At 45.1% G+C, this 23,842-nt stretch overlaps 1 protein-coding gene across 2 annotated transcripts in view; it reads left to right on the top strand.

Annotated features, from left to right (window-relative positions):
- Nucleotides 1-575: 575 nt before the first annotated feature.
- The window catches only part of CEP95 (centrosomal protein 95), a 52,057-nt gene continuing 28,790 nt past the window's right edge, over nucleotides 576-23,842 (top strand). Inside the window, exons 1-11 of one of the 2 annotated variants that reach the window (XM_068102461.2) lie at nucleotides 576-692; nucleotides 4,661-4,792; nucleotides 11,563-11,670; nucleotides 13,920-14,009; nucleotides 14,242-14,314; nucleotides 18,109-18,260; nucleotides 18,617-18,846; nucleotides 19,140-19,300; nucleotides 19,534-19,645; nucleotides 20,113-20,230; nucleotides 21,956-22,113. In XM_068102461.2, the coding sequence (XP_067958562.2) occupies nucleotides 680-692; nucleotides 4,661-4,792; nucleotides 11,563-11,670; nucleotides 13,920-14,009; nucleotides 14,242-14,314; nucleotides 18,109-18,260; nucleotides 18,617-18,846; nucleotides 19,140-19,300; nucleotides 19,534-19,645; nucleotides 20,113-20,230; nucleotides 21,956-22,113 (1,347 nt within the window). In that variant the 5' untranslated portion in view covers nucleotides 576-679. Of the gene's footprint in view, nucleotides 693-842; nucleotides 1,304-4,660; nucleotides 4,793-11,562; nucleotides 11,671-13,919; nucleotides 14,010-14,241; nucleotides 14,315-18,108; nucleotides 18,261-18,616; nucleotides 18,847-19,139; nucleotides 19,301-19,533; nucleotides 19,646-20,112; nucleotides 20,231-21,955; nucleotides 22,114-23,842 lie in introns of those variants that run through there. The other variant, XM_068102460.2, reaches the window with a different exon arrangement.

The following is a 23,842-nucleotide window of genomic DNA, read 5'->3' as shown; positions in this document are numbered from 1 at the left end:
TCCCCCCCTCCCCTTCCCCTCTTCTCCCATCCCTCCTCCCCCCTCCCCTCCTCCCCCCTCCCCTTCCCTCCTCCCTCCTCCCCTTCCCTCCTCCCCTTCCCCTCTTCTCCCCTCCCCCTCCTCTTCCCTCTTCCCCCCCTCCCCTTCCCCTCTTCTCCCCTTCCGACCCTGCCCACCCCTCCCCTCCCCCGCCCGGCAACGCCGGGTACTTCTGCTCGTAGTTATATAAAGGGAGGGGTGCTTTGCGCTAGAGTCCTGTATATAAAGGGGACTCTACTTTGCGCTTCCTTCATAGATAGTCATGCCGGTGTTTCACGTGTGTGCCATACGTTTGATGGGCGTTAAGCCGGCTGTCCCGTCTGCTATCATTAGTTTGGAGATCCAGCGGTGTCCTTCGCCAAGAGGTAGGCGAGTTATCACCGACATCCTGAACAAATTCCAAACTCCTGTTTCCAAATTCCAAACACAATTATCCAGGATGTCCATAAAGTCTTGTTTGATGGTAAAATACAATAAAAAAACCGGAACAGCACTTTGTGGACATGCTTGCTGTAAATGCGAGGCGAGGAGCGAACGCTTGGCGCGAAGCATGCCGGGAATACTACGTTAAAAACCGCGCGTTGGGACACTCGGTTTGTGTTGGAGGTGCCAACGCGTCAGGACTCGCACCACGGACATCATGAGCCGGACTGGTGAGTGTTGAGCCCACTTAGCAATCGACTAAGCGCTTGTTGATTACGTAGTTAATAATCCCTTGTTTACTCGCCACATCCTTTTAGTTTTAGTGACGATTCCTTTTCCAGGCCGAAGCGTCCGTTTTCTCCCCAAACCGAAGAAGAAGAAGACGTCCCGGTAGTTCGCGCCGCGTCGCTTGATTTTCGCGGGTCGCTCGGCGCTCGCTGGTTCTCCCTGTGGGAGTTATTCGAAATACAGAAACGCGCTATTATAAAACCTAAGGTTGTTTTCAGTGGTGTTGGAGGATGTGTTTAATACGTACGCAAATGAGGGGAAATTTTTCATCCTAACCACTGCCCGTTTCACCGATCGTACGTTGGGGTTAATAACGACTTCCGGTAGAGTGAATTTACCTCACAACGGCGGAACTCCTCTCTCGCTCTCTCATCGATATTTACGTCTCAGACAGTTTGGTGTGTAAACACCTCGACGGTTTTGTACGTAAACCCGAACACAAGTATTTAACTAGTTCGAACGTTAATAAAAATTCCAGTTTTGTTTGTGTTATCAGTGATGGTTGTTGTTGTTGCAAGGTCACGATTGGTGGTTTTCGTCCTCTTCTTCATGGGTAAGTACTGATTGGAAAGTTTTTAGCGTCATTTAGCGTTTAACGTGTTTTTTTCTGAAAGCAAACACCATCTTAAAATTTCTGAAAGCAAACACTATCTTATAACTGTCAACAAGGCCAATGAGAAGCTAAGTCTTATCAAGAGGACCTTTTCCAGCTTCACCAAGGATTACCACTCCACAGATTACCACAGAAAATGTACCACTCCTCTTCAACACGATGGTCCGTTCTCTCCTGGATGGTGGAAATGAAATTTGGAATCCAAGATTTAAAGCAGACGCCAGTAAGATATAGAGGGTGCAACGGAGAGCAACAGCTCATACCGTAACTCGGTCAACTCACGTATCAGGAAAGACTCGGGCAACTGGACATGTTCTCCTTTCACTACAGATACAGGTGACAACGAGGAAATTTGATTGAAGTCGACAATATCAATTCTGCAACCTGCAAGATTGATTCTGCAACTGGACCGGACGGCATCAGCCCATGGGTCCTAAAATCCTGCTCTGCTGCTCTATCTCACCCTCTCTCTGTTCTTTTCAACCTCTCTTTTGCTCAAGGTCATCTGCCAGCATCTTGGAAATCAGCAAACATTACAGCTTTACACAAAAAGGTGCAAAAACAGATCCATGCAACTAAAGACCAATCAGCCTGTTCCCAATTATCAGCAAAGTCATGGAATCCATCATTGCTTCGGATATCAAATCCTTCCTCTTCTCCAATGGCTTGATCTCTGATCATCAATTTGGATTCAGACCAGGTCATTCTACTCTGGACATGTTGCTTCTGCTGTCTCAACAATGGATGGAGATCCTCAATGCCAAACAGGAAATCAGAGCTGTCTCACTTGACATATCATGTGCCTTCGATACGGTCTGGCACCCAGCTCTGCTCACCAAACTCTCCTCCTATGGTATCCATGGAAATCTCCACTCATGGCTTGCGGACTTCCTCTCTGGTTGTAGTCAACGTGTGGCCATGAATGGATTTCTCTCATCTCCCCTTCCTGTTCTGGCTGGAGTTCCCCAAGGTAGTGTTCTGGGCCCTGTGCTATTTCTGGTCTTCATCAATGATCTCTCTGACTCTCTTGAAAATCCTCTCTATCTCTTTGCTGATGACTCTACTCTCTGTCGCTCCATTCCTCATCCCTCAGATCAGCAGTCTGCAGCCTCCTCACTCTCTGCAGACCTGGACAAAATCACAGACTGGTCAAACAAGTGGAACATGCCTTTCAATCCTGACAAATCTCACACTCTTACGATGTCTCTCCGAAAGGACCGACTGGACAACCCTCCCATCCACTTTCTGAATAATCCTCTCTAAGAAGTTCTGTCACTCAAGCTTTTGGGTCTCACTATCTGCCATGATCATTCTTGGGAAAACCACATTTCCAAGCTGGCCTCCAAAGCCAGTCGCCGACTGGGCATCCTCCGTCGTGCGAAGTCCTTCCTTGGCACACCTGAGCTCCTCACCACATACAAGGCTTTCATCCACAGCTCAATGGAATACTGTTCCCCCCTCTGAGCCGGTGCTCCTGCCTCACACCTGGCTCGGCTTCACGCTGTTGAGGCCAAAGCTTTCAGAATCATTGGAATCTCCTGCGATGAAATTAACTCCGAGGGCCTTTCACTCACTCACCGCAGGTAGGTTGGTGGTCTTTATGTCTTCTACCGACTCCTCTCCGGCCTTGCACCCCCAGCTCTCTCTGTGCTCTGTCCCCCCAATATTCCTTCAGGTCGCACAAGATCTGCCTGCAACCCTCTTATGGTTAAACTGCCAAAATCTAGGCTCTCTGCTCACCTTCACTCTTTCATTCCCCTTTTCTCCCGCCTCTGGAACAAACTCCCCCACTCCCTTCAATCCCAGTCCTCCCTTCATTTCTTTAAAACAGCTGTTCACCACCATCTCTTATCTTCCCCCATCCAAAACCTTGATCTTTTCTACCCCTGCTAATTCACCCGAGTCCTTGCAGTGTTCATATGTTTTATACCTCTCCCACCTCCCCCCCAAGTCCTCCCGATGTCCATGCTCTCAAATGTTATGTTTGTGTCCTTCCCCCTCTCTCCCCATCCTGTCTGCCACTCCCCTTGTTTTTTGTGTTTTGTGTGTCGGTTTGACTTTTTGTGTGATTAATGTAAGCTCTTTCACGAGCCTCGATCTTGTATCCAAAAAAAAAAAAAAAAAAAAAAGCTTAATAGCCACGGATCCCGAGCGCTTTGTTCCAGCGATTGTCATTCAACTAGAGGACATATTCTGAAGTTAAGGAGAGGAGTTTTACGGCTCAATTAAATAACTTTTTCAAGCAAAGAGTAGCTGAGAAATGGAATAGCCTTCCTCAGTTAGTGGTAACTGCACCATCACTTCAGTTATCTTCGATCCTATTCGACTCGCAAGGGCACGTGGTATTTCAGAAAATACGGAACCAAAGTACCAAACACACATCGAGCAGGAACATCATGACATTACATCTCTCCTTCAGAATGAAAATCAACTTAAAGATACAAACAATCTCCTCTCATGTGAACGTCTTGTAAATGTCACGCTCATGAGCACCGATCCAAGTGCCCAGCCATCCGGCCTTTTGTTTCAAGGTTAGCTCAGATAGCGGGCCTACGAACACGAACTGAACATGGTCTCGAAACCAAGTGAATTCTCCGAATAAATCCACTGCATACCAACCGATAGCTGGGTTCTTGAAGTTCGGAAATGCCATACCGTATTTATGGATGGAAAGCTTTCCATACATTGGAAAGTAGTGAGTTCAGTTAACTTCTGACACCATGTAAGATAACTGCTTTATTCGTCAGGCCAAAGCCGCGTGGCATGGTCTTGCGAGATCTCACACGATCCCGTTCGGCTCAGAACGACACATGGTATTTCACAAAACATGGAACCAGCACACACACAGACACACACACGGAGCAGGAACAGCATTACATTACACCGACTCTTCGTGAAGGACACTGTGAGATCTTCAACGTCCACCAACTAATGCCGGCAGATGGGACGCCTGTTTAATGTAAATCCAAAGGACGGCACACACATTGATGAAACACCAGGATGACGGTTTATACCTGGGTCAGGATTCAAACCCAGGCTAGACAGCTTGGAGAGGAATGTGTGTACCTCTAGCTAGGCCATCTTGTCGGCCCAAATGCACTCCCACTACGCTTTAATCTAACAAATATAAGGTACATAATGTTATCAATCAAAGGTGATGGATATAGATGTGCTTTGATATGAAGTACCTCGGCATGATGTACATATCAATTGAAATGCATATCAATCGCATGATGGATATGTTGTTTATTTTTCACAATTAAAGTAACCAAGGTGTGTGTGTGCATGTGTGCGCAGGTGTAGGTGTGGACAAGCTCAATGCACTCTTGCAACGTTGCTCTTACAGCAGAAAACTGAACGACTTGTCGGAGTGTGATGCATCAGTGTTTATTTCCCTGTATGAACGCATCCTTTCTGAAAGGGTTCCTGGTATGGCAGAAACCTATGATACCTATGGTTTGTCAGAAACCTCCAGGTTTTAAAGTTTAAGACTTGCAATGCTTTTTAAAATTTCAGTTTTAATATAATTGTACAAAATTCCTCAAATTGACGGCCTCTTTGGAGTCCCCCATCTGAGCTCATTTCTTATACAGGGTGTTTCAAACGTCTTGGTCGTATTTCAATGCTTTATATATTTTTAAAGATATACAGCATTAAAAATTAACAATCACACATTATAAAGTAGAGACTTGGGAGAATGTATTTTGGCACTTTGATTTGATAGAATGGCGATTTGATAGATTTGATGATAGAATGGCGTTCTCTGTCACCATCTTGTATGTCAGACGTAAGATGGATCTTAAGAACTCAATAATCAGACGTGAGATGGATGAACATGATGATCAGGACATTCATTCCCAAAGAAGCGGTAGTTTTGGCTGTCCATTACGCCGTTGAGGTGGAAGTGTGCTTTGTCAGAAAATCACACCTGGTCAATCTAGTTCTCATCCATCATCTCATTTAACCATGGTTACTGCAGCTGCTTCGTCAGTGGCTGAGAGAGAGTGTTTGATCGGCACTTTGTATGGATAAAGTGTCTCGGCCTGCCTCAGGATCCGAAAGTCCAAGCTCTCATGTGCGCCGGCGAGAGGATCCCCTTGGACTTTGAGTGACAGATTGTCTCACGGCCTCAATGTTATCTTCTGAACACCCAGTCTTCTTTCTCCATGATTTTGTAATATTGTGAACAGTGTCTTCTTTCTGGAACCTCTTGACATTGTGAAGAATACAGTTCTTGCTGGGTGGGTCGCTCGTGATGAAATGTTTGTGATAAAGCCGCTAAGTCTTGATCACAGACTTCGTCTCAAGGTGCCATTCTGCCGCTTAACTTCATTGTTGTGCCGTGGATGACATATTTACTCCGGACTAATGAAACTTGATGGAGACAATTTACCAACTTCCCAGAACGTACCCTGAAAAAAAAAAATTACAATTAATTAATAACGTTCAATTTTTTTTATTTTTTTTTTATTTTTTTTATTTTTTTTATTTTTTTTTTTTGTATACAATATCGAGGCTCGTGAAAGAGCGAACATTAATCACACAGAAAGACAAACCGACACATAAAACATATAACATAGGGAGCGGTAGACAAGATGGGGAGAGAGGGGGAAGGACACAAACACAACATTTGAGAGCAGGGACCGAGAGACATGGAGACATCGAGAGATCTGAGAGAGGGCGAGGGCTTTGGGGGGGGGGGGGCGTGGGAAGGGGGCAGTGGGAGAGGTATAAAACATATGGACACTGCCAGGACTTCCAGGAAAGAAGTTGGAATTTCAAACAAGGTGGATCTGGGGTGAATTAGCGGGGGTAGAAAAGATCAAGGTTTTGGATGGGGGAAGATAAGAGATGGTGGTGAACAGCTGTTTTAAAGACCTGGAGGGAGGAGTGGGATTGAAGGGAGTGAGGGAGTTTGTTCCAGAGGCGGGAGAAAAGAGGAATGAAAGAGTGAAGGTGAGCGGAGAGCCGAGATTTTGGCAGTTTAACCATCAGAGGGTTGCTGGCAGATCTTGTGCGACCTGTAGGAATATTTGGGGGACAGAGCACAGAGAGAGCTGGGGGTGCAAGGCCGGAGAGGAGTCGGTAGAAGACAGAAAGACCACCTACCTGCCTGCGGTGAGTGAGTGAAAGGCCCTCAGAGATAGCTTCATCGCGGGAGATTCCAATAATTCTGAAAGCTTTGGTTTCAACAGCGTGAAGCCGAGCTAGGTGTGAGGCAGGAGCACCGGCCCATAGGGGAGAACAGTATTCCATTGAGCTGCGGATGAAAGCCTTGTATGTGGTGAGGAGCTCAGGTGTGCCGAGGAAGGACTTCGCACGACGGAGGATGCCCAGTCGGCGACTGGCTTTGGAGGCCAGCTTGGAAATGTGGTTTTCCCAAGAAAGATCATGGCAGATAGTGAGACCCAAAATCTTGAGCGACAGAACTTCTTGGAGAGGATTGTTGAGAAAGTAGATGGGAGGGTTGTCCAGTCGATCTTTTCGGAGAGACATAGTAAGAGTGTGAAATTTGTCAGGATTGAAAGACATGTTCCACTTGTTTGACCAGTCTGTGATTTTGTCCAGGTCTTCAGAGAGTGAGGAGGCAGCAGACTGCCGATCTGAGGGAAGAGGAATGGAGCGGCAGAGAGTGGAGTCATCAGCAAAGAGATAGAGAGGATTTTCGAGAGAGTCAGAGAGATCATTGATGAAGACCAGAAAAAGCACGGGGCCCAGAACACTGCCTTGGGGAACTCCAGCCTGAACAGGAAGAGGAGATGAGAGAAACCCATTCAGGGCCACACGTTGACGACGACTAGAGAGGAAGTCCGCCAGCCATGCGTGGAGATTTCCATGGATACCAAAGGAGGAGAGTTTGGTGAGCAGAGCGGGGTGCCAGACCGTGTCGAAGGCACGTGATATGTCGAGGGAGACAGCTCTAATTTCCTGTTTGGCATTGAGGACCTCCATCCATTGTTGAGACAGCAGAAGCAGCATGTCCAGAGTAGAGTGACCTGGTCTGAAACCAAATTGATGATCAGAGATCAAGCCATTGGAGAAGAGGAAAGATTTCATATCAGAAGCAATGATGGATTCCATGACTTTGCTGATAATTGGGAGAAGGCTGATTGGTCTGTAGTTGCTAGGATCTGTTTTTGCACCTTTTTTGTGCAAAGCGGTGATGTTGGCTGATTTCCAAGCAGATGGCAGTTGACCTTGAGCAAAAGAGAGGGTGAAGAGAACAGAGAGAGGGTGAGATAGAGCAGCAGAGCAGGATTTTAGGACCCGTGGGCTGATGCCGTCGGGTCCAGTTGCAGAATCAGAGTCGAGGGTTGACAGAAACTTTTCCACCTTGTCAGGAGGAAAGGACACGGAGTCCAGGAGCAGCAGGGTACGACTGGGTATGGTGGGTACAGAGAGGGATGGGTTTGGGACACAAGATTTAGAGGCAAACACAGAGTTGAGGCATTCAGCTTTTTCACGTGCGGAGTCAGCTGTGTAGCCGTTTGAGGTAAGGGAGGGGATGGAGGGGGAACAAACACCAGAAACGGATTTGACCAGACGCCACCAGGATTTGGAAGAGGGAGACAGATAAGAGAGTTCGGTCTTGAGAACGGAGAGATATTGTTTCCTGGCTCTCCTGAGGGTGGACACACACTTGTTTCGGGCTTTGTGAAAGGAAATGAGATTTCCTTCCGTTGGATTTGCTTTCCAGGAGACGAAGGCAAGTTGTTTCTGGGCAACAGCCTCACCACAAGATTCCGTGTACCATGGACGGGAGGAAGGGTATGACAACTGAAGACGAGATGGGATAAATCTGTGCATGAGAGAGAGCAATTTACTTTGGAAGAATTCCCAGGATGAGTTGATGTCAGAGGTGGTAGAGATGGGAGACCAGTCCAGATGATTGATGGCTGCTTGAAGACCGTGCCAGTTGGCCTGAGTGAAATGCCAGACTCGTCGACGCTGAGCAGGCTCCCTGAGGATGGTCAGAGAGATGTCCACTTTAACAAGGACATGATCAGATGATCCGATCGGAGCAGAAGAAGAGCAGCAGACATTTTCAGGGAAGTTAGTCATAACCAAGTCCAGAAGAGAAGATGTTCCGTTGACTGAGATCCGGGTCGGGAAATTGACAGATTGTGTCAGTCCCAGTGAGTCGCAGAAGTCCTTTGCTGAGGAGCCATGGCTGGTGAGAGAGGTACCCACACCCAGCCAACTGGCATGATGACAGTTGAAATCACCACATATGAGGAAGAGAGAGTTGGGATGAGTAGATAGAAGTTGGTCCATATCATCAGACAGCGAGATGTAGATGGAGTCATCACTGTTTGGTGGACGGTACAACACACATATGAACAAGAGGTGGGAGCGAAGGGGAAGCCGTAGCCAGAGGTATTCCTGGGGGTGAGGTGGAGAGAGTGCAGTGCAGGGCGAGTGAGGAAGAGAGTTTTTGATAAAGATAGCAACCCCGCCTCCAGGACGAGGCTCAGGTCTATCATACCGGAGGAGGGAGTAGCCCGGGAGAGATACTATGGAATCAGAGACATCATAAAGGAGGAAAGTTTCTGTTAAGCAGATCACGTCTGGTTTGACAGAAGCAACCTGTATGGAGAGATCAGTTAAGTTTGAACGAAGGCCCCGGATGTTTGAGGTCCATACCGTTAATGAAGAGGAAGGGGGAGCATCAGATACAGAACAGGGGGGAGGAGGGGTAGGGTAAGATGTGGAAGAGGTGGAAGAGGTAGGGAGAGCTGTTGAAGGTGTGTCAGAGATTTCAGAATAGCTCGGAGAAAGGGAAGGATGGGGCGGACAAAAGGTTTGATGGTGATTGGGTGAGCCACAATGAGGTGTTATTTGAGGAGGGGGAAGAGCGAGGCAGAAGGTTGGGGGAGATGGAGGTGAGAGTTTGAAGGGGGAAGAAGCGGGGAGGACGCTTTGAGGAGGGGGAGTGAGCGCGGGGAAATTGAGAAGCAATGAGGGTGGGGAGATTTGAAGGGGAGGGGTGAGGGGGGAGTTTGGGAGGGAAGGGACAAGGGGAGGGATTTGAAAGGGATGGGATATGGGGGAGATTTGGAGGGGAGGGGTGAGGCAGGAGTCTAGGAGGGGAGGGGCGAGGGGGCGTCTTGGCGGGGAGGGGTGAGGGAGTAGTTTAGGAGGGAGGGGGCAAGGGGGGAGATTTGAAAGGGATGGGTGATGGGGAAGATTTGGAGGGGAGGGGTTATGGGGAAGATTTGGAGGGGAGGGGTGAGATTGGATTTTTGAAAGTGTACGATTTATGGGAAACGAACATTTATTGCAAAATGAGTTTCTTGTGACCTTCGAGTTAAAAATACGTTTAAGGACGCTGGATGGAGGATGGAGTGCAGGAGAGTTTAGGGAATGTAGAACAAAGGCACTATAGGAGATGGATATTTTTTTTGGGATGAATTGATTTGGTGAGCAAGTCGAAAGCAGCCTTTTAAAGAAGAAGAAGAAAAAGGTGTTATAAAATATGACGGAATACATAACTTGAGGGGAAAGTGTAAACATTGAAGGTTAATGAGTGAAAACTATCTGGGGAAATGGGGGAGAAACACGTGGTCGAAGAACGAACGAACGAATAAGAATGAATAAACGAATGAGAACAGAGAAGGAAATGTTTTTTTTTTTTTTTTTTTTTTTTTTTTTTTGAGTTGAGATTTACACAAGGAAGTAGGCTATGGGTGAAAAGACTGGGAATACAGAGAACGAAAGTTATTGGATCACAAACGACGGACCACTGAGAGAAAAACAAAGCCTCAAGGTTGTACAGTGCACACTGTACAAGGCCTTGCTCGCGACACGGCAAACAGACGATCAATTTATGAAAGATAAACACCGAGAAACAACCAAAGTTGCACACAATAACTTCACACACCGAAAGATAAATACAGTTTCGACAAAATACAATTGTGAACAGACTTAACTTCGAAAAACGTGGAGACCGTGTGGAGCTTCGAAAATCCCTGCCGCCGTCTCCAAGATCTCGCGAGATCTCCCTCAATCGAGCGCGACCTCAATAGAGACACAATCTAAATAGTTTTTGAAACGGTGTAGTGACTCGAGTAGATGGAGTGGCAAACAATATTGAAAGGTATACCTGAGTTTGCTCAAACAGATGATGATGACCAGATTCAAATCCGATATTCTGTTGTTTTTTCGCCATTGTCTACTACTGTTCTTATAATGCCATCAAATATGCATCACTGTCTCAAAACTGCAGTTCATGTGATGCATGTCATTTACAAGCTCATGGAAGACTTGAGTCATTGTTAATAATGAATTTTTATTTTTTTTCTAATTTGGAGGGTAGGGGGGAGGGGGTGTTAATAAAGATTAAGGAAGGTGTGATATGGTGGTGCACCACTTTTTGAAGCCCTGGAGAAAAAAGTGGGATCTTACGGCCTCTGTAAGGTGGGTCCACATAAACAAGAAGTGAGGACCAAAAGTTGGCGTGTGCAGTCAATCTGAATTTTTGAAGTTTCACCAGGAGGGAGTTGCTGAAAAACATGTGCATCCCAGAGGAGCTGGATAGGCTCAGAGGGCTGAAATAACAGAAGGATCTCGACCATAAGAAAGACAGTAACCAAACTGAGGCCCCTGACTTGCCTGCAATGTGAGAGTAGCAGAGCTTCTGTTAGAAATTAGAATTTCTCATTTAAAAAAATTATCTAAGGCTCGTAATGGAGCTGCCTTCGGCACATTCTAGGTGAGACCATTACTCCATTGAGTTATAGACCGATTCCTTGTGGGTTGAGTCAATCTGATTTTTGAATGAATGACTTAGAACGATGAAGGATGCCAAATCTCGGGCTGGCTTTCAAAGTCAGCTTTGCTATTTGTTCAGCTCGGGGGAGGTGATTGCTAATGGTGAACATTAGTAAGAAGATAAAGAACATGAACCTCTTCCAGTGACTGACCTTTGGAAAAGGATAACGGAGTTTGTTTTAAGATCTTGAGTGAGCTAACAGGTCAGCATTGTCAAGAAAATTCCATTCGTTTGGTGGAAAAGATTTTGATTGTGTGACATAATTGGGTGCCCCACAGTATTCATACTTATTTTACTCAGTGTTATTAAATATAAGAACCATTTTACATCTCCTCTGTCTCTATAATTTTCTGTGTCTATAATTTTACAAACCCCATTTTGGGGATGTTTTGGACACAGTGATTTTATATTTCCTTATTTTGAACAGGTATCATTGCTGTCCCAAGGTGCCAGAAGGATGACATTCACAACGTACAATCTCTCATCGACTCACTCTCGCTGGACTACTTGCAGATCAGCCTATCGCACATCACGGGTTTGTGACAATGTGACATGCATGTTGAAACAGGATGTTGTAATTTTTTTTGTTTTTTTTGCCTGTCAAGGTATTTTTCCCATGGGCTTCTGCTATTGTGTGTATATGTATATATGTGTCAGCTTGCGGACTTCCTCTCTGGTCGTAGTCAACGTGAGGCCTTCTCACTCACTGTCTCACTTCTCCCCTTCCTGTTCAGGCTGGAGTTCCCCAAAGCAGTGTTCTGAGCCCTGTGCTTTTTCTGGTCTTCATTAATGATCTCTCCGACTCTCTGGAAAATCCTCTCTATCTCTTTGCTGATGACTCCACTCTGTGCTACTCCATATCTCAACCCTCAGATCGGCAGTCTGCAGCCTCCTCACTCTCTGCAGACCTGGACAAAATCACAAACTGGTCAAACAAGTGTAACATGTCCTTTAATCCTGACAAATCTCACACTCTCACTTTGTCTCTCCGAAAAGATCATCTGGACAACCCTCCCATCTATTTTCTGAACAATCCTCTTGAAGAAGTTCTGTCACTCAAGCTTTTGGGTCTCACTATCTGCCATGATCTTTCCTGGGAAAACCACATTTCCAAGCTGGCCTCCAAAGCCAGTCTCCGACTGGGCATCCTCCATCATGCGAAGTCCTTCTTTGGCACACCTGAGCTCCTCACCACATACAAGGCTTTCATCCGCAGCTCAATGGAATACTGCTCTCCCCTCTGGGCTGGTGCTCCTGCCTCACACCTAGCCCAGCTTCACGCTGTTGAAACCAAAGCTTTCAGAATCATTGGAATCTCCCGCAATGAAGCTAACTCCGAGGGCCTTTCTATCACTCACCACAGGCAGGTTGGTGGTCTTTCTGTCTTATACCGACTCCTCTCCGGCCTTGCTCCCCCAGCTCTCTCTGTGCTCTGTCCCCCAAATATTCCTGCAGGACACACAAGATCTGCCAGCAACCTTGTGGTTAAACTGCCAAAATCAAGACTCTCTGCTCACCTTCACTCCTTCATTCCTCTTTTCTCCCACCTCTGGATCAAACTCCCTCACTCTCTTCAATCCCACTCCTCCCTCCAGGTCTTTAAAACAGCTGTTCACCACCATCTCTTATCTTCCCCCATCCAAAACCTTGATCTTTTCTGCCCCCATTAAAACTCCCCAAAGCCGCCTCTTTGAAACCCCAGCTTCTTTCCGGAGGTTCCTAGAAGTGTTCATTTATTTTGTACCGTGTACCCCTCATTTGCTTTGTACCGTGTACTTTGTACCGTGTACCCTTCCCTCCTCCCCCAGCCCCCTACTTTGTACCGTGTACCCTTCCCTCCTCCCCCAGCCCCCAGCCCCCTACTTTGTACCATGTACCCTTCCCTCCTCCCTCAGCCCCCAGCCCCCACCCCTTACACAGATCTACCGGCGCCCCTGTTCTCTTCTGTTGTTGTGCTTGTGTGCTTCACTCTCTCCCCCTCTTTTCTCCTGCTCCCTTCATTGCATGTTTTGTGTGTATGTGCATGTTTTTCATGTTCAATGTGTTGGGGCTTACATGAGCCTCGATTCTGTATACAAAAAATATATTTTAAAATCTCTTCTTGTTGCAATTTTCTGCCCTGGATAAAGCTTTTTGCGCAATTGAAAATACGGTGATTCAAATGTTCTGAGAGCATTATCAAGTATGAACTCGTGGGATTGTAGTAAAATAGTTTATACATGAAGAAAGTTTATCAATCTTCATGTGATGGAGCTTGGTCTCTTTAGACATATTTTTTTTACCTGTTATACCTCTAGAACATTCAGACCTTCAGTCCATTTCTCAAGTCCATTTCGACTCCTTAGGGCTTAGAACCTACAAACAAATGAGACAGCTTTGACTCTTGACCATTTTGAGCTTTTGACCACTTGAACCTTTTTTGATTTCAAATAAATAATATCACCAAGATTACAAATACATTTGTACACAATAAATGTTTTAATTATGATTGGTGTAAATCATGACAACACAGCAACTCACGTACAGTCATTATCCTCAGTTAAAACAAGCCTGTTCCTCTGTAGTGACGCGTTCGTGAGGAGAGTGCAGCGAGCTGATCCACGCTAGCAATTTGCTGCTGTCTCAGATGGCCTCGTGTCTCCATTCATTTATTTAAAAAATGGAAAATTAATTTGCTATTCATCACTGCAAATGTCATCTTTCAGGTCTTTAGTCTTTCATTTGTCCTTTGGGGAGGGAGAAGTGATTTTGTCAAAATTTAAAGTGTTTATTTTCTTCTGACAGGGGAGAGTGTAGTACATGGAGATCATGAAGCCATTAAAAACCTTTTGGAGATATTTGAAGGTCTTTTGGACTACCTGACTGCTGACAATGGTATGGTTTATGTTACTTGAATTTACAATATGGTTTAAACCCAGAGCAGAAAAATGTGTTTAACGTTTAATGTATGAGCTGTAACACATTTGTATAAAAAATTGAATTGGTATTGTCTGTTACACATGGTACAATACATGGTATTGTCAGTTTATGGTTTATGGGGATGATTCACTTTCTTTGCATTGCTTTGTTTCACTTGCAACTGTTGGTCTTTATTTCGCCCCACCAGGTAACAATGAAAATGAGGTTGAAGAGGATTTGGCTGCTGTAAGAGCACCTCAAAGAGACGATACAAATCAAGGGTATTGCCTCAAATTTTTTTTTTTTTTTTTTTGTTATCGTGATCCTCGGCTCATTGTGGAGCTTGTACCGTGATCAAGAAGTACAGTCGTGACTTAAACAATGTTATTCCAGGACTTAGTAAATTTGGTGCAATGAGTATTCATACCCAATGACATTTGAGGTGTACAGGTGGGCCAAAAGTTATTTAATGGTCCAAAATAAAGTACCGGTATCTTTTTCTTTCCCCAATTTATTTTCAGATAAATGTGTCACTGGATTTTTACCTGCAACATGTCGCAGGTCTACAAGAGCTACACGTTGTTGTTGTTGTTGTTGTTGTTGTTTTGGTGGGGTTCTTGTCGGTGGTTGATTTTTGGAATGTGCACCCATTGGTCACTTGACTCCACCCACCATAAGCACCGAGACAAAATGATTTGGCCGCCATCTTGGTTTTCTGGTGGGCCGAATACATTAGGCCTGTAGGCCTCTGCTGATTATATACACTACCCAGGTTTGTTACATCAGATTTCCATTGCCTTTGTTTGGGTCAAGTGTTATTGACATCGATAAGAGTTGGCAAGTTTTTTTTTTTTATTAGCGCATGAAATGTGCGTTTCCCAATTCACCCGTTATTGGATTTTGTCGCAGGTTGTAACCACAATGCGGTCATTCAGCTATAAAGAAAGTTAGCCATGCTGCATCTGAAGGCATGCTAGTGCATTCTCCGCCCGGGTGTGTTGGTGACAGAATTGAGCCTTAAGCCGGCTGTCTGCAGAGCTTGCCACTGCGGCTTTTGCAATTTGTGCCTCATCCACAGTCTCACGGTTGGATCGGGGCAGCAACCATGACAACATACAGACTTGGCATTTAATATGGAATATTTTTTTTGTGGGGGTGAACTTACTTTTCAAGATCACTTAGAACCAAAAGTTCATTGGAATTATGTTGAAATTATTCTAGATTTTGTTAATGTGACCCTTAAAAGAAACAAAAACCACATTTGACATTTCGAAACAAATAAATTGATCCTTGAAAGTGATGTAAACTGATATCGAACTCACTTCATGGACAGTACTGTGTTAAACCCTCTGTACGTTTTCCAGAAGTATCTCTTTATTTTGCACATTAGCCAAAAAAAATTTAAACAAAAGTTAAATTACGACTGGGATTACGGACAGTAAAATTACAGTTCAGTACTTCGTGTAACCCCCACGAGCATTCAGGAGAGCACGTACATGTCGAGGCATGCTGTTCACGAGATTTGCCAAGGTTTGGACAGGAATCGCTTGCTATGCAGTGCCAATAGTCTGCTGCAATTCACGCACAGAGGTAGGCTGCTGGTCCAAGTTGTCGATTTGACGCGTTAATTCTGCCCACAAGTTCTCTATCGGATTCATATCCGGGGACATGGCAGGCCACCCCCTATGGATCTACACCACGGTCAGCAAGAAAGTGTTGGATCATGCGAGCACGATGAGGCCGTGCATTGTCATCTTGGAAGACAAAGTTTCCTCGAAAGGCTGCAGGAGCAAATGGAAGCATTGTTTCTTCCAGAATGGCCCTGTACTTGAACTGGTTCAGGTTTCCATTCAGAACAACCAGGTCAGGTTTGCCCACTGCATGAAAAGCAGCCCAAACAGTCACCCCACCACCTCCAGCTTGGACTCTTGGCACTATACAATCTTTGTTGTAGGCTTCATGCACTTGTCTGCGCACTCGGACGCGGCCATCTTGACGATAGACCAGAAATCTAGGCTCGTCACTGAAGATCACATGATTCCAGTGTCCTGACTGCCATTGACGGTGCTCTCTGGCCCACTGCAATCGGCGATGGCAGTGTTGTCTGGTCAGGCGTGGCTTTCTCAGGGGACGCCTGGCACGATAGACTGCTTGAACCAGTCGTTGGTTGACTCGCCTTCTGGATACAGGCACATTTGTCAGTTGCTGCCACTCAGCCCTAAGCCGATTAGCTGACTTGGTACGGCCATTGTGGACTAACAGGTGCAGCTGGCGATCATCCCTCCTTGTGGTTCTGCGGGGACGTCCTGGCCTAGGTATTGGAGTAGGGACACCCCTCTGAGCATTTCGTTTCGGGATCTTTGACACCTGACCTTGAGTGATGCCATACTGCCGAGCAATAGCACACTCTTTCATGCTGTAATTTCGTAAAGCCACCACTCCATGACAAACAGCATTGTCGAGTTGACGGACCATCTCCAGAGGAAGCGGCAATAACCTTTGGAGACGTGCAGCAGTTGTTTTCCACTAATACAGAACGCAACAACCCTTGTATACCCGACTGTGAAGCCAATCGTCAAATGCACCTGTCCGTACATTTTGCCACGCCACCTGTGATATAATCCTGTTGTTGACTTCTTGCTGCGACAGACAATCAGTGACATGGTTCTTTTAACAAATAAATCACAAAAGTGTAAAAGAAACTCACCAGATTGATATCCCGATTTCAGAAAGTAAACCCAAGTCAAGAAAAAAAAAAAATTCCATATTAAATGCTAAGTCTGTATATCACACGCAGGAAGTACCCAAAGTGTAAAACATGCACGCATGTGTATGCTGCCAATTAATCTGTGTAACACAAAATCCTCATACCACCCAAAAGGTGGGCGACCTAGAGTATCAGCTCCTTGTCTACTTTACTATCTCGTACATAAAAAGTTCTCGTACATCGTTGAATTTGACAAACCGCACACATCATTGGACCACCATGACGTATTTTTAAAATTGGAAACTGCTGCTATTTCGATCATGTGCTGAGACAACTGTACAATTTTGCTATGTCATTACCTCCACCACCGAAGGTGGATGGAGGCTATGTTTTCACCCCTGTATGTCTTTGTTTGTTTGTCTGCAAACAAGATATATCAAAAAGTTGTGGATGGATTCGGCCGAAATTTGATGGATAGGTTGGGTATGTGACAAGGACGAAATGATTCGATTTTGGTGAAGATCCGGATCCGGATCTGGATCTGAGAATTTTCAAGTGATTCTTCGATCACCATTGAGAGATAGGGCAAAAACGATAAAAATCAAGATATCTCAAAAAGTTTTGGGTGGATTCAGACGAAAGTTGGTGGACAGGTTGGTGTGTGACAAGAACGAATCGATTCGACTTTTGTGAAGATTCGAATCTGGATCCGGATCAGATAGTTATTTATTTTTTAAGTGATTCTTCACCATTGAGTGATCGGGCCAAAGACGATATGTAGCATGATATCACAAAAAGTTGTGGACGAATTATAAACTAAACTTGGTGGATGAGTTGGGTAAGTGACGAGAACAAGCCGATCAGCTTTTGGTTCAGGTCCGGATCCAGATCCGGCCTGTCAGTGGGTAGAAAACGTAGTAAACTGTTCTGTGGTAAACTGTTCAGCTTGACGGAGGTATGCTCTCTCTACCGAGTGCCCATCTAGTTGATTCTGTGTGCCTTCGTTGGTGGGAAATTCAAAGCGATTTCAGTAATTTCCAAACAAGCAAATTTCCGTTTTCCATATCACAAATGGGATAAATGAGGTTGGTAGACAATGTAAAAATCAACACAGTCATATGGTATTTGAACGTGGGATCACAGCATCACGAGCTATGTGCTTATATGGGAATGCCAAATAGGCCAATCCAGGTTTCTTCTGATCTTGATGATTTGCACATTTGAATAAGCGATATCCGCATCTTCAGAAAGCCTTGTTGTGTTTTTCATTGCGCAGCAGCTGTGCCGCTAACAATGTGCTCTCAATGTGACTTTGGCCCAATGATGGATATCAGAGCTGAAATGATGTCCCTGTTTTGGAAATTGCAGAAAAGCCAGTGAAGGCTGTTCTACCTCCAGTTCCAGCTCTGCCAAAATCCTTGTTCCCATTGGGGAAAGTGAGGGAACCGAGTCCACAGAGGAACTTATCAGACTCGGGCAGATGGTGCAGACGTTTCCCAGCTGCTCAACCGACTACCATGGTATCTCCCTTGTAACACATGCATGCACCGCACAGACGTGCTTGTAAATCATCAAGGCAGTAGTTGTGGGAGATATTTAAAATTTACGTCTTCACTCTTTTCTTCTTCTTCTTCTTCCTCTTCTTTTTGTTAACCTCTTCCTTTCCGTTTGGACACCCTGCAGTCAGCTGAGATGTGACAAATATAATGTGTTGTATTCAATAGGTATTGTAATTATTCCATTATTTTGTACAAATGCTCCATCAAAGGCAAACGGTATTTTGATACCTGTTTAATAAAGGGCCCAAGCAGTTGTGTGTTTTTCAAATTGTTAATTTGACTCCCTTATGAGGACTTGTTTGGTCTGCTTACCTTAGGTTCAGATAGTACGTCTTTGAGTGAGCACACCCTCGCAAGTGAAGAGAGCCTGTTTGACCTTCCCGGCCATTTCCACCCGGTCACGACCCAGGCAATTTCGCACGGTGTTCTACCTTCGGCCATTCTCCTCCAGCCTCCTCTCCAGGGAAGAAGTGCCCCATCTGGCCTCGGTGAATTTCTGCCCACAGGATCACAATGGAGAGGAGACCTAGTACAGAGGATAGCAGAGGTATTCGTGATCTTGATGGGGCGTTCCCACCAAAATGATGTTATATTGAAAATAAGCGAGATGCCATACTTGGGTTGCCCTGTTTGGCATTACCATGTCCCAACTTATTTATAATGTTGCCAAGTGTATGGAATTGAAACAAAATACGTGATATTGAGGAGAGTAAACAAAAATCGAAACGGTTTACTTGCTTGATTTTGAATAGTTTTTCATCAGTATTTGAGAGATGTCCTTAAATAAGAATTTTTATTGATTGATGTCTTCTCTCCTTTTTTTTCTTTAATTTTGAACAGAAAACTAAGAAGACTGTGTCATTCCTTCCAGCCTGGGAGCCAGAACAGGTACATTTGCCATGCTCTCCAGTTCCTGGTTCTCCTGCTGGGAGTACCTCCCTACCTCAAAGCTCCCCCAGTGGCCATCAAACAAGTGTTGTTTCACCTTCAGCTGATGAAAGGTATGGTGAGGTTGATTGGGCATATTGTGAATAAAAATGGCATACTATACCTCGATGTGTGACTTCAAATTAGATTGGTGCAGGTAAATCGGTCGATTAACAGAATCGGGTCTGGACTTTGCATTATCGCCTACTTTCTGGGTAAGGAATGCACTCTGCCCCTGTGTACTTCCTTCCACACGTACTGTACTGTGTTGCAACCCCCCCCCCCCCCCTTCATGTTTTATACACAGTGCCTACCTCATTGATCCACTCTCCCAGTGCCGAGAACACAACATCCGCTCTGAGCTTGAACTACAGCGCATGGCGGAACAGCTTGCATGGCAGTTTAACAAGAAAAAGCAGGTGGCTTTCACACTGCAGTCTTTTGCACAGAAATTCGTGGTCAATCTGTTTTTGCTGAGATTGCTTATTTTATTTAGCAAGCTTTTGGTGAGAGTGAGAGAGAGACAGAGACAGGCAGGATTAATTATTATTTAATTTTTTTCAATACATACGTAGATATAAATATAAACGAAAAAAAAGGGGGAAAAAAATTGAGTCCTCATAATACTTTTTAAAAATTTTCTTTTTAGCAATCTTGAGTTTTTGAGTATGTTGTTTGGTAGAACCTTTTAAGCACCCCTCGTAGGTCATCCCGGTAAGTCCGATGAGGACCTCCACATGACATCTTCCACATGTCACATGTAAAGAACAATCATCTAATGTTCCATGGCCAAGCAGTGATATATTTGTGGATTTGTTAGATTTTTTTTTTTTTTTCCAGCTTCATCCGTTGCATCACAATGGGATCTTATCTCTCGTTTTACCAGATGATGGAACGGACATTGCGATTGGATCAGGGCAGTCCAAGTAAGTCCAGCACAGTGGTGGAAGATGACAGACAGCTTTCCCCACATGTTGAAGCTGAAGATTCCAGCGTGGTTCAAGGTACGTCCTACCTTCCTGTCAAGTCTTGGGGATACTAGCCAAATGTTTTCCTTTATTATGAGGGCAAGATGCAAATTTGTGCTTTGGTCTGAGTACATAATAGGTACAATAGTCCCTTGCCTCTGTACAGTGCCTTCAGAAAGTATTCACATCCCTTGACTTTTTTCACATTTTGTTGTGTTACAGCCTGAATTTAAAAAGGATTAAATTGAGATGTTTTTGTCATTGATCTACACATAATACTCCATAATGTGAAAGTCGAATTTTTTTAAAGAAATTTTTACAAAATAATTAAAAATGAAAAGCTGAAATGTCTTGAGTCAATAAGTATTCAACCCCTTTGCTATGACACTCCAAATTGAGCACAGGTGCATCTAATTTCCTTTGATCATCCTTGAGATGTCTCTGCAACTTGATTGGAGTGTACCTGTGGCCAATTCAATTGATTGGACATAATTTAGAAAGAAACACACCTTTCTATTCAAGGTCGCACAGTTGACAGTGCATGCCAGAGCAGAAACTCGACCATGAAGTCCAATGATCTGTCCGTAGAACTCTGAGATAGATCTGGGGAAGGGTATAAAATAATTTCTGGAGTGTTGAAAGTTCCCAAGAGTACCGTGAGCTCCATCATTAGGAAATGGAAAGAATATGGAACTATCCATACTTTTCCGAGAGCTGGCCGTCCGACCAAACTTAGCAACCGGGCAAGAATGACTTGGTCAGGGAGGTGACAAAGGACCAAATGACCACTCCGACAGAACTAGAGTTCCTTGGCTGAGATTGGAGAACCTGCTGGAAGGACAACAGTCTCTACAGCACTTCACAAATCTAGGCTTTATGGGAGATTGGCCAGACGGAAGCCACTCCTGAGAAAAAGGCACATGATAGCACACCTGGAGTTTGCAAAAAGGCACTGGGAAGAATCTGAGAGCATGAGGCAAAAGACCATGTGGATGACCAAAACAAAAGATCTCTGATGAGATGAAAACTGAACTCTTTGACCTGAATGCAAAGCATTACGTCTGGCAGAAACTGAGCACAGCTCATCACCCATGTAACACCATCCCTACCGTGAAGCATGGTGGTGGAAACATCATGCTATGTGGATGCTTTTCAGCAGCAGGGACTGGGAGAGCTGTAAAACACACAACACTTGTACGTTTACCTCAAAACTACATTTTGCTTGACTTGGCTCTACCATCCAGAAATGTCTTGAAATGAGATTATGTTGTCATTTTCTTGACCATGTTGTAATTCCTTCCGATAGGGCTGGCAGGATGGCCAAGATCTCGACCCAGCTATAAACTCTCATCCTGGTAATTCGTTAATGTGTGTGCTGTCCCTTGGATGGGCGTTAAATGAGTGTCTCCTCTGCCGGCGTTAGATGGTGGACGTTAAAGGTCCCATGGTGCCCTTCACAAAGAGTAGGCGAGCTATCGCCGGCACCATGAACAAATTCCAAATTCCTGCCCTAACTGCTTAGTCGAACATCAGGCCAGGCCAGCCGATTCGTGAAAGACTTGGGCCAAGCTTTCCCCAGCTAGCCCCACAATAACATAGGAATATGTGTTTGTTAAAGAAGAAGAAGAAGAAGAAGAGGGTTTTAATTACTTCTGATACAGATGCAAGAGTTTTATCCTGCAAGGTGTTCATATTTTCCCTAAAAATGATGTGACAGTGCATTCATTTATTCTGTCGCATTTAATTGTTGTTTGTAAGCAGTGAGCTCCTCGTCATCTATCCCATCTGTTCATCGCAAAACGTCCAGGAGGAAATTGAGTTTGAATCAGCCACAGCAACAATGCCAGGCCACGAGGAACGTACCACTTTCCCCTCTTCCACAAATGGAGCTGAGCAAAGGGAACAAAACACAAAATGAGGTATGGTGCTTTTTAGAGGTATTGAAGAAACTGTAGGTGAAATGCAACGGTACTCTAAAATAGTGTTGCGGATATGAGGATTGTGTTTTTTTTATTGTGTTGTATTGTATAGTAAATTGTTGTAAATATCACCCTCTGTAAAATGTAATGATTCCTTGTAAATACCTCCGTAGTGTAAAGGTCAAAGGGCGTCTCGGTAGTTATTCCATAAACACCACATTGCAGGACACGATAAAACCCTTGTTCAGTAGCTTATATCTTATTATGTGTCTTAGGGTAAGGCTGTGTCTCCCATTAATTAAAATACTCCATTGCACCAAGTGAAATAAGAGTAGATCCCCTTTCATTTCATTTCAATGGCCAACTGCATTTTGGGCGGTTTTTTTCAACCACCATTGGCCACGAGGCAGGGTTGGGGAAGAAAGGCGGGTCCCCACCTCGTCAGAGAGGGGAGGAGTGGCCCGGCCCCGAACAACCAACCAAGCACGAGGGGTTTGGTTTGAGAGGGCGGAGGAAGAGCGATCGGGGAGGTTCGCAAAGGTTCAAGGGTGGGGCTATATATAACCCATGAGAGACGCCCCCAGGAGGAGGAGACAAGCAGATGAGTCCAAGAGAGGAGCTGAAAGGCTGAGCTGAGCTGCGTGGTGAGGTACAAAGGAAAGAGCTGGGTCGTCAGAGCAGATGCGCTTTTACTGAGACAAGGAGATGAGTCTGAAAAGAGAGGTCCATAACAAGAGCTGAGTTGGTCGTCAGGGGTGGTCAGTGGTTGCGTTGAGTGGTTGCGTTGGTTGCGTTGAGTTGTCGGTGGAGAAAGAGTGGTTGGACCAAGAAAGAGAGAGGAGAGAACCCGTCACGCCAGACCCCCCACCAGCGCGTCGGCTCTGACCGTGATCCGACCCGTGATCCCGCGCACACGACAGGATCGTTGGCATCAGCGGCCGTCGAGGTCCAGCCCGACGTCCCGTGCGGGATCAAGCTCCAGCCAGCTCCGTGCCGTCCTCCCCCTCCAGCCACACACCTCCTTCCAGCCAATCCACTTTGCAATTCCCCGTGTGAGTCGTCTTTGTTTGTTCTGTCCTGGGTAGTAACTAAGTCTGTATAAGCTAGTAATTTTCACTGTGTCACCTGCGTCTCATGTCCCCTGTAAATAATCGTGACTGCTCTTTTTGCTTATGTGTGTAAATAATAATAAATCCCGTTACTCTTCTGTACATCTTCTTCCTCTTTGCATTCGGTCGCTTTAGAGTTTTCCAGATTGAGTAGCTGTGGCGCGATACGGCCAACGTTGGGTGAATCGGGTTTAGTGGGGAACAACTGTTCGGCCGCGGTTATTCCTCCGCTCGGTAAAAATAACATCCTAATCCGCGGACCGTAACAATAGTGTTGTGCTTACCTCACTTCCATACTCGATGAATGTATCTCTTAATATTTTTAACTTCTTGTACCTTGGTTGATAGAAATCTCACATCTGAGGCCCTTGATTCTGGATTTGACCCCTGGCAGGGTTGTTCCTGAATAAAAGCTACCATTTGCTGCAATGCCAAAGGGCATATTCAATTGAGACCCTAGTCTGTCTGTCTGTCTGTCTGTCTGTCTGTCTGCTGGGCGGAATGAGTTGTTTTAATTATTATTATTATTTTTTTGTATATTGGATTGAGGTTCGTGAAAGAGCTAACATTTATCACACAAAAAACATAAACGGACACATAAAACATATAATAAAGGGAGC

This window comes from Myxine glutinosa, chromosome 5 (assembly GCF_964187855.1).
Source record: "Myxine glutinosa chromosome 5, kmMyxGlut1.1, whole genome shotgun sequence".
In the NCBI taxonomy this organism is placed as follows: Eukaryota; Metazoa; Chordata; class Myxini; order Myxiniformes; family Myxinidae; genus Myxine; species Myxine glutinosa.
This window is presented reverse-complemented; position numbering and strand designations above follow the sequence as displayed.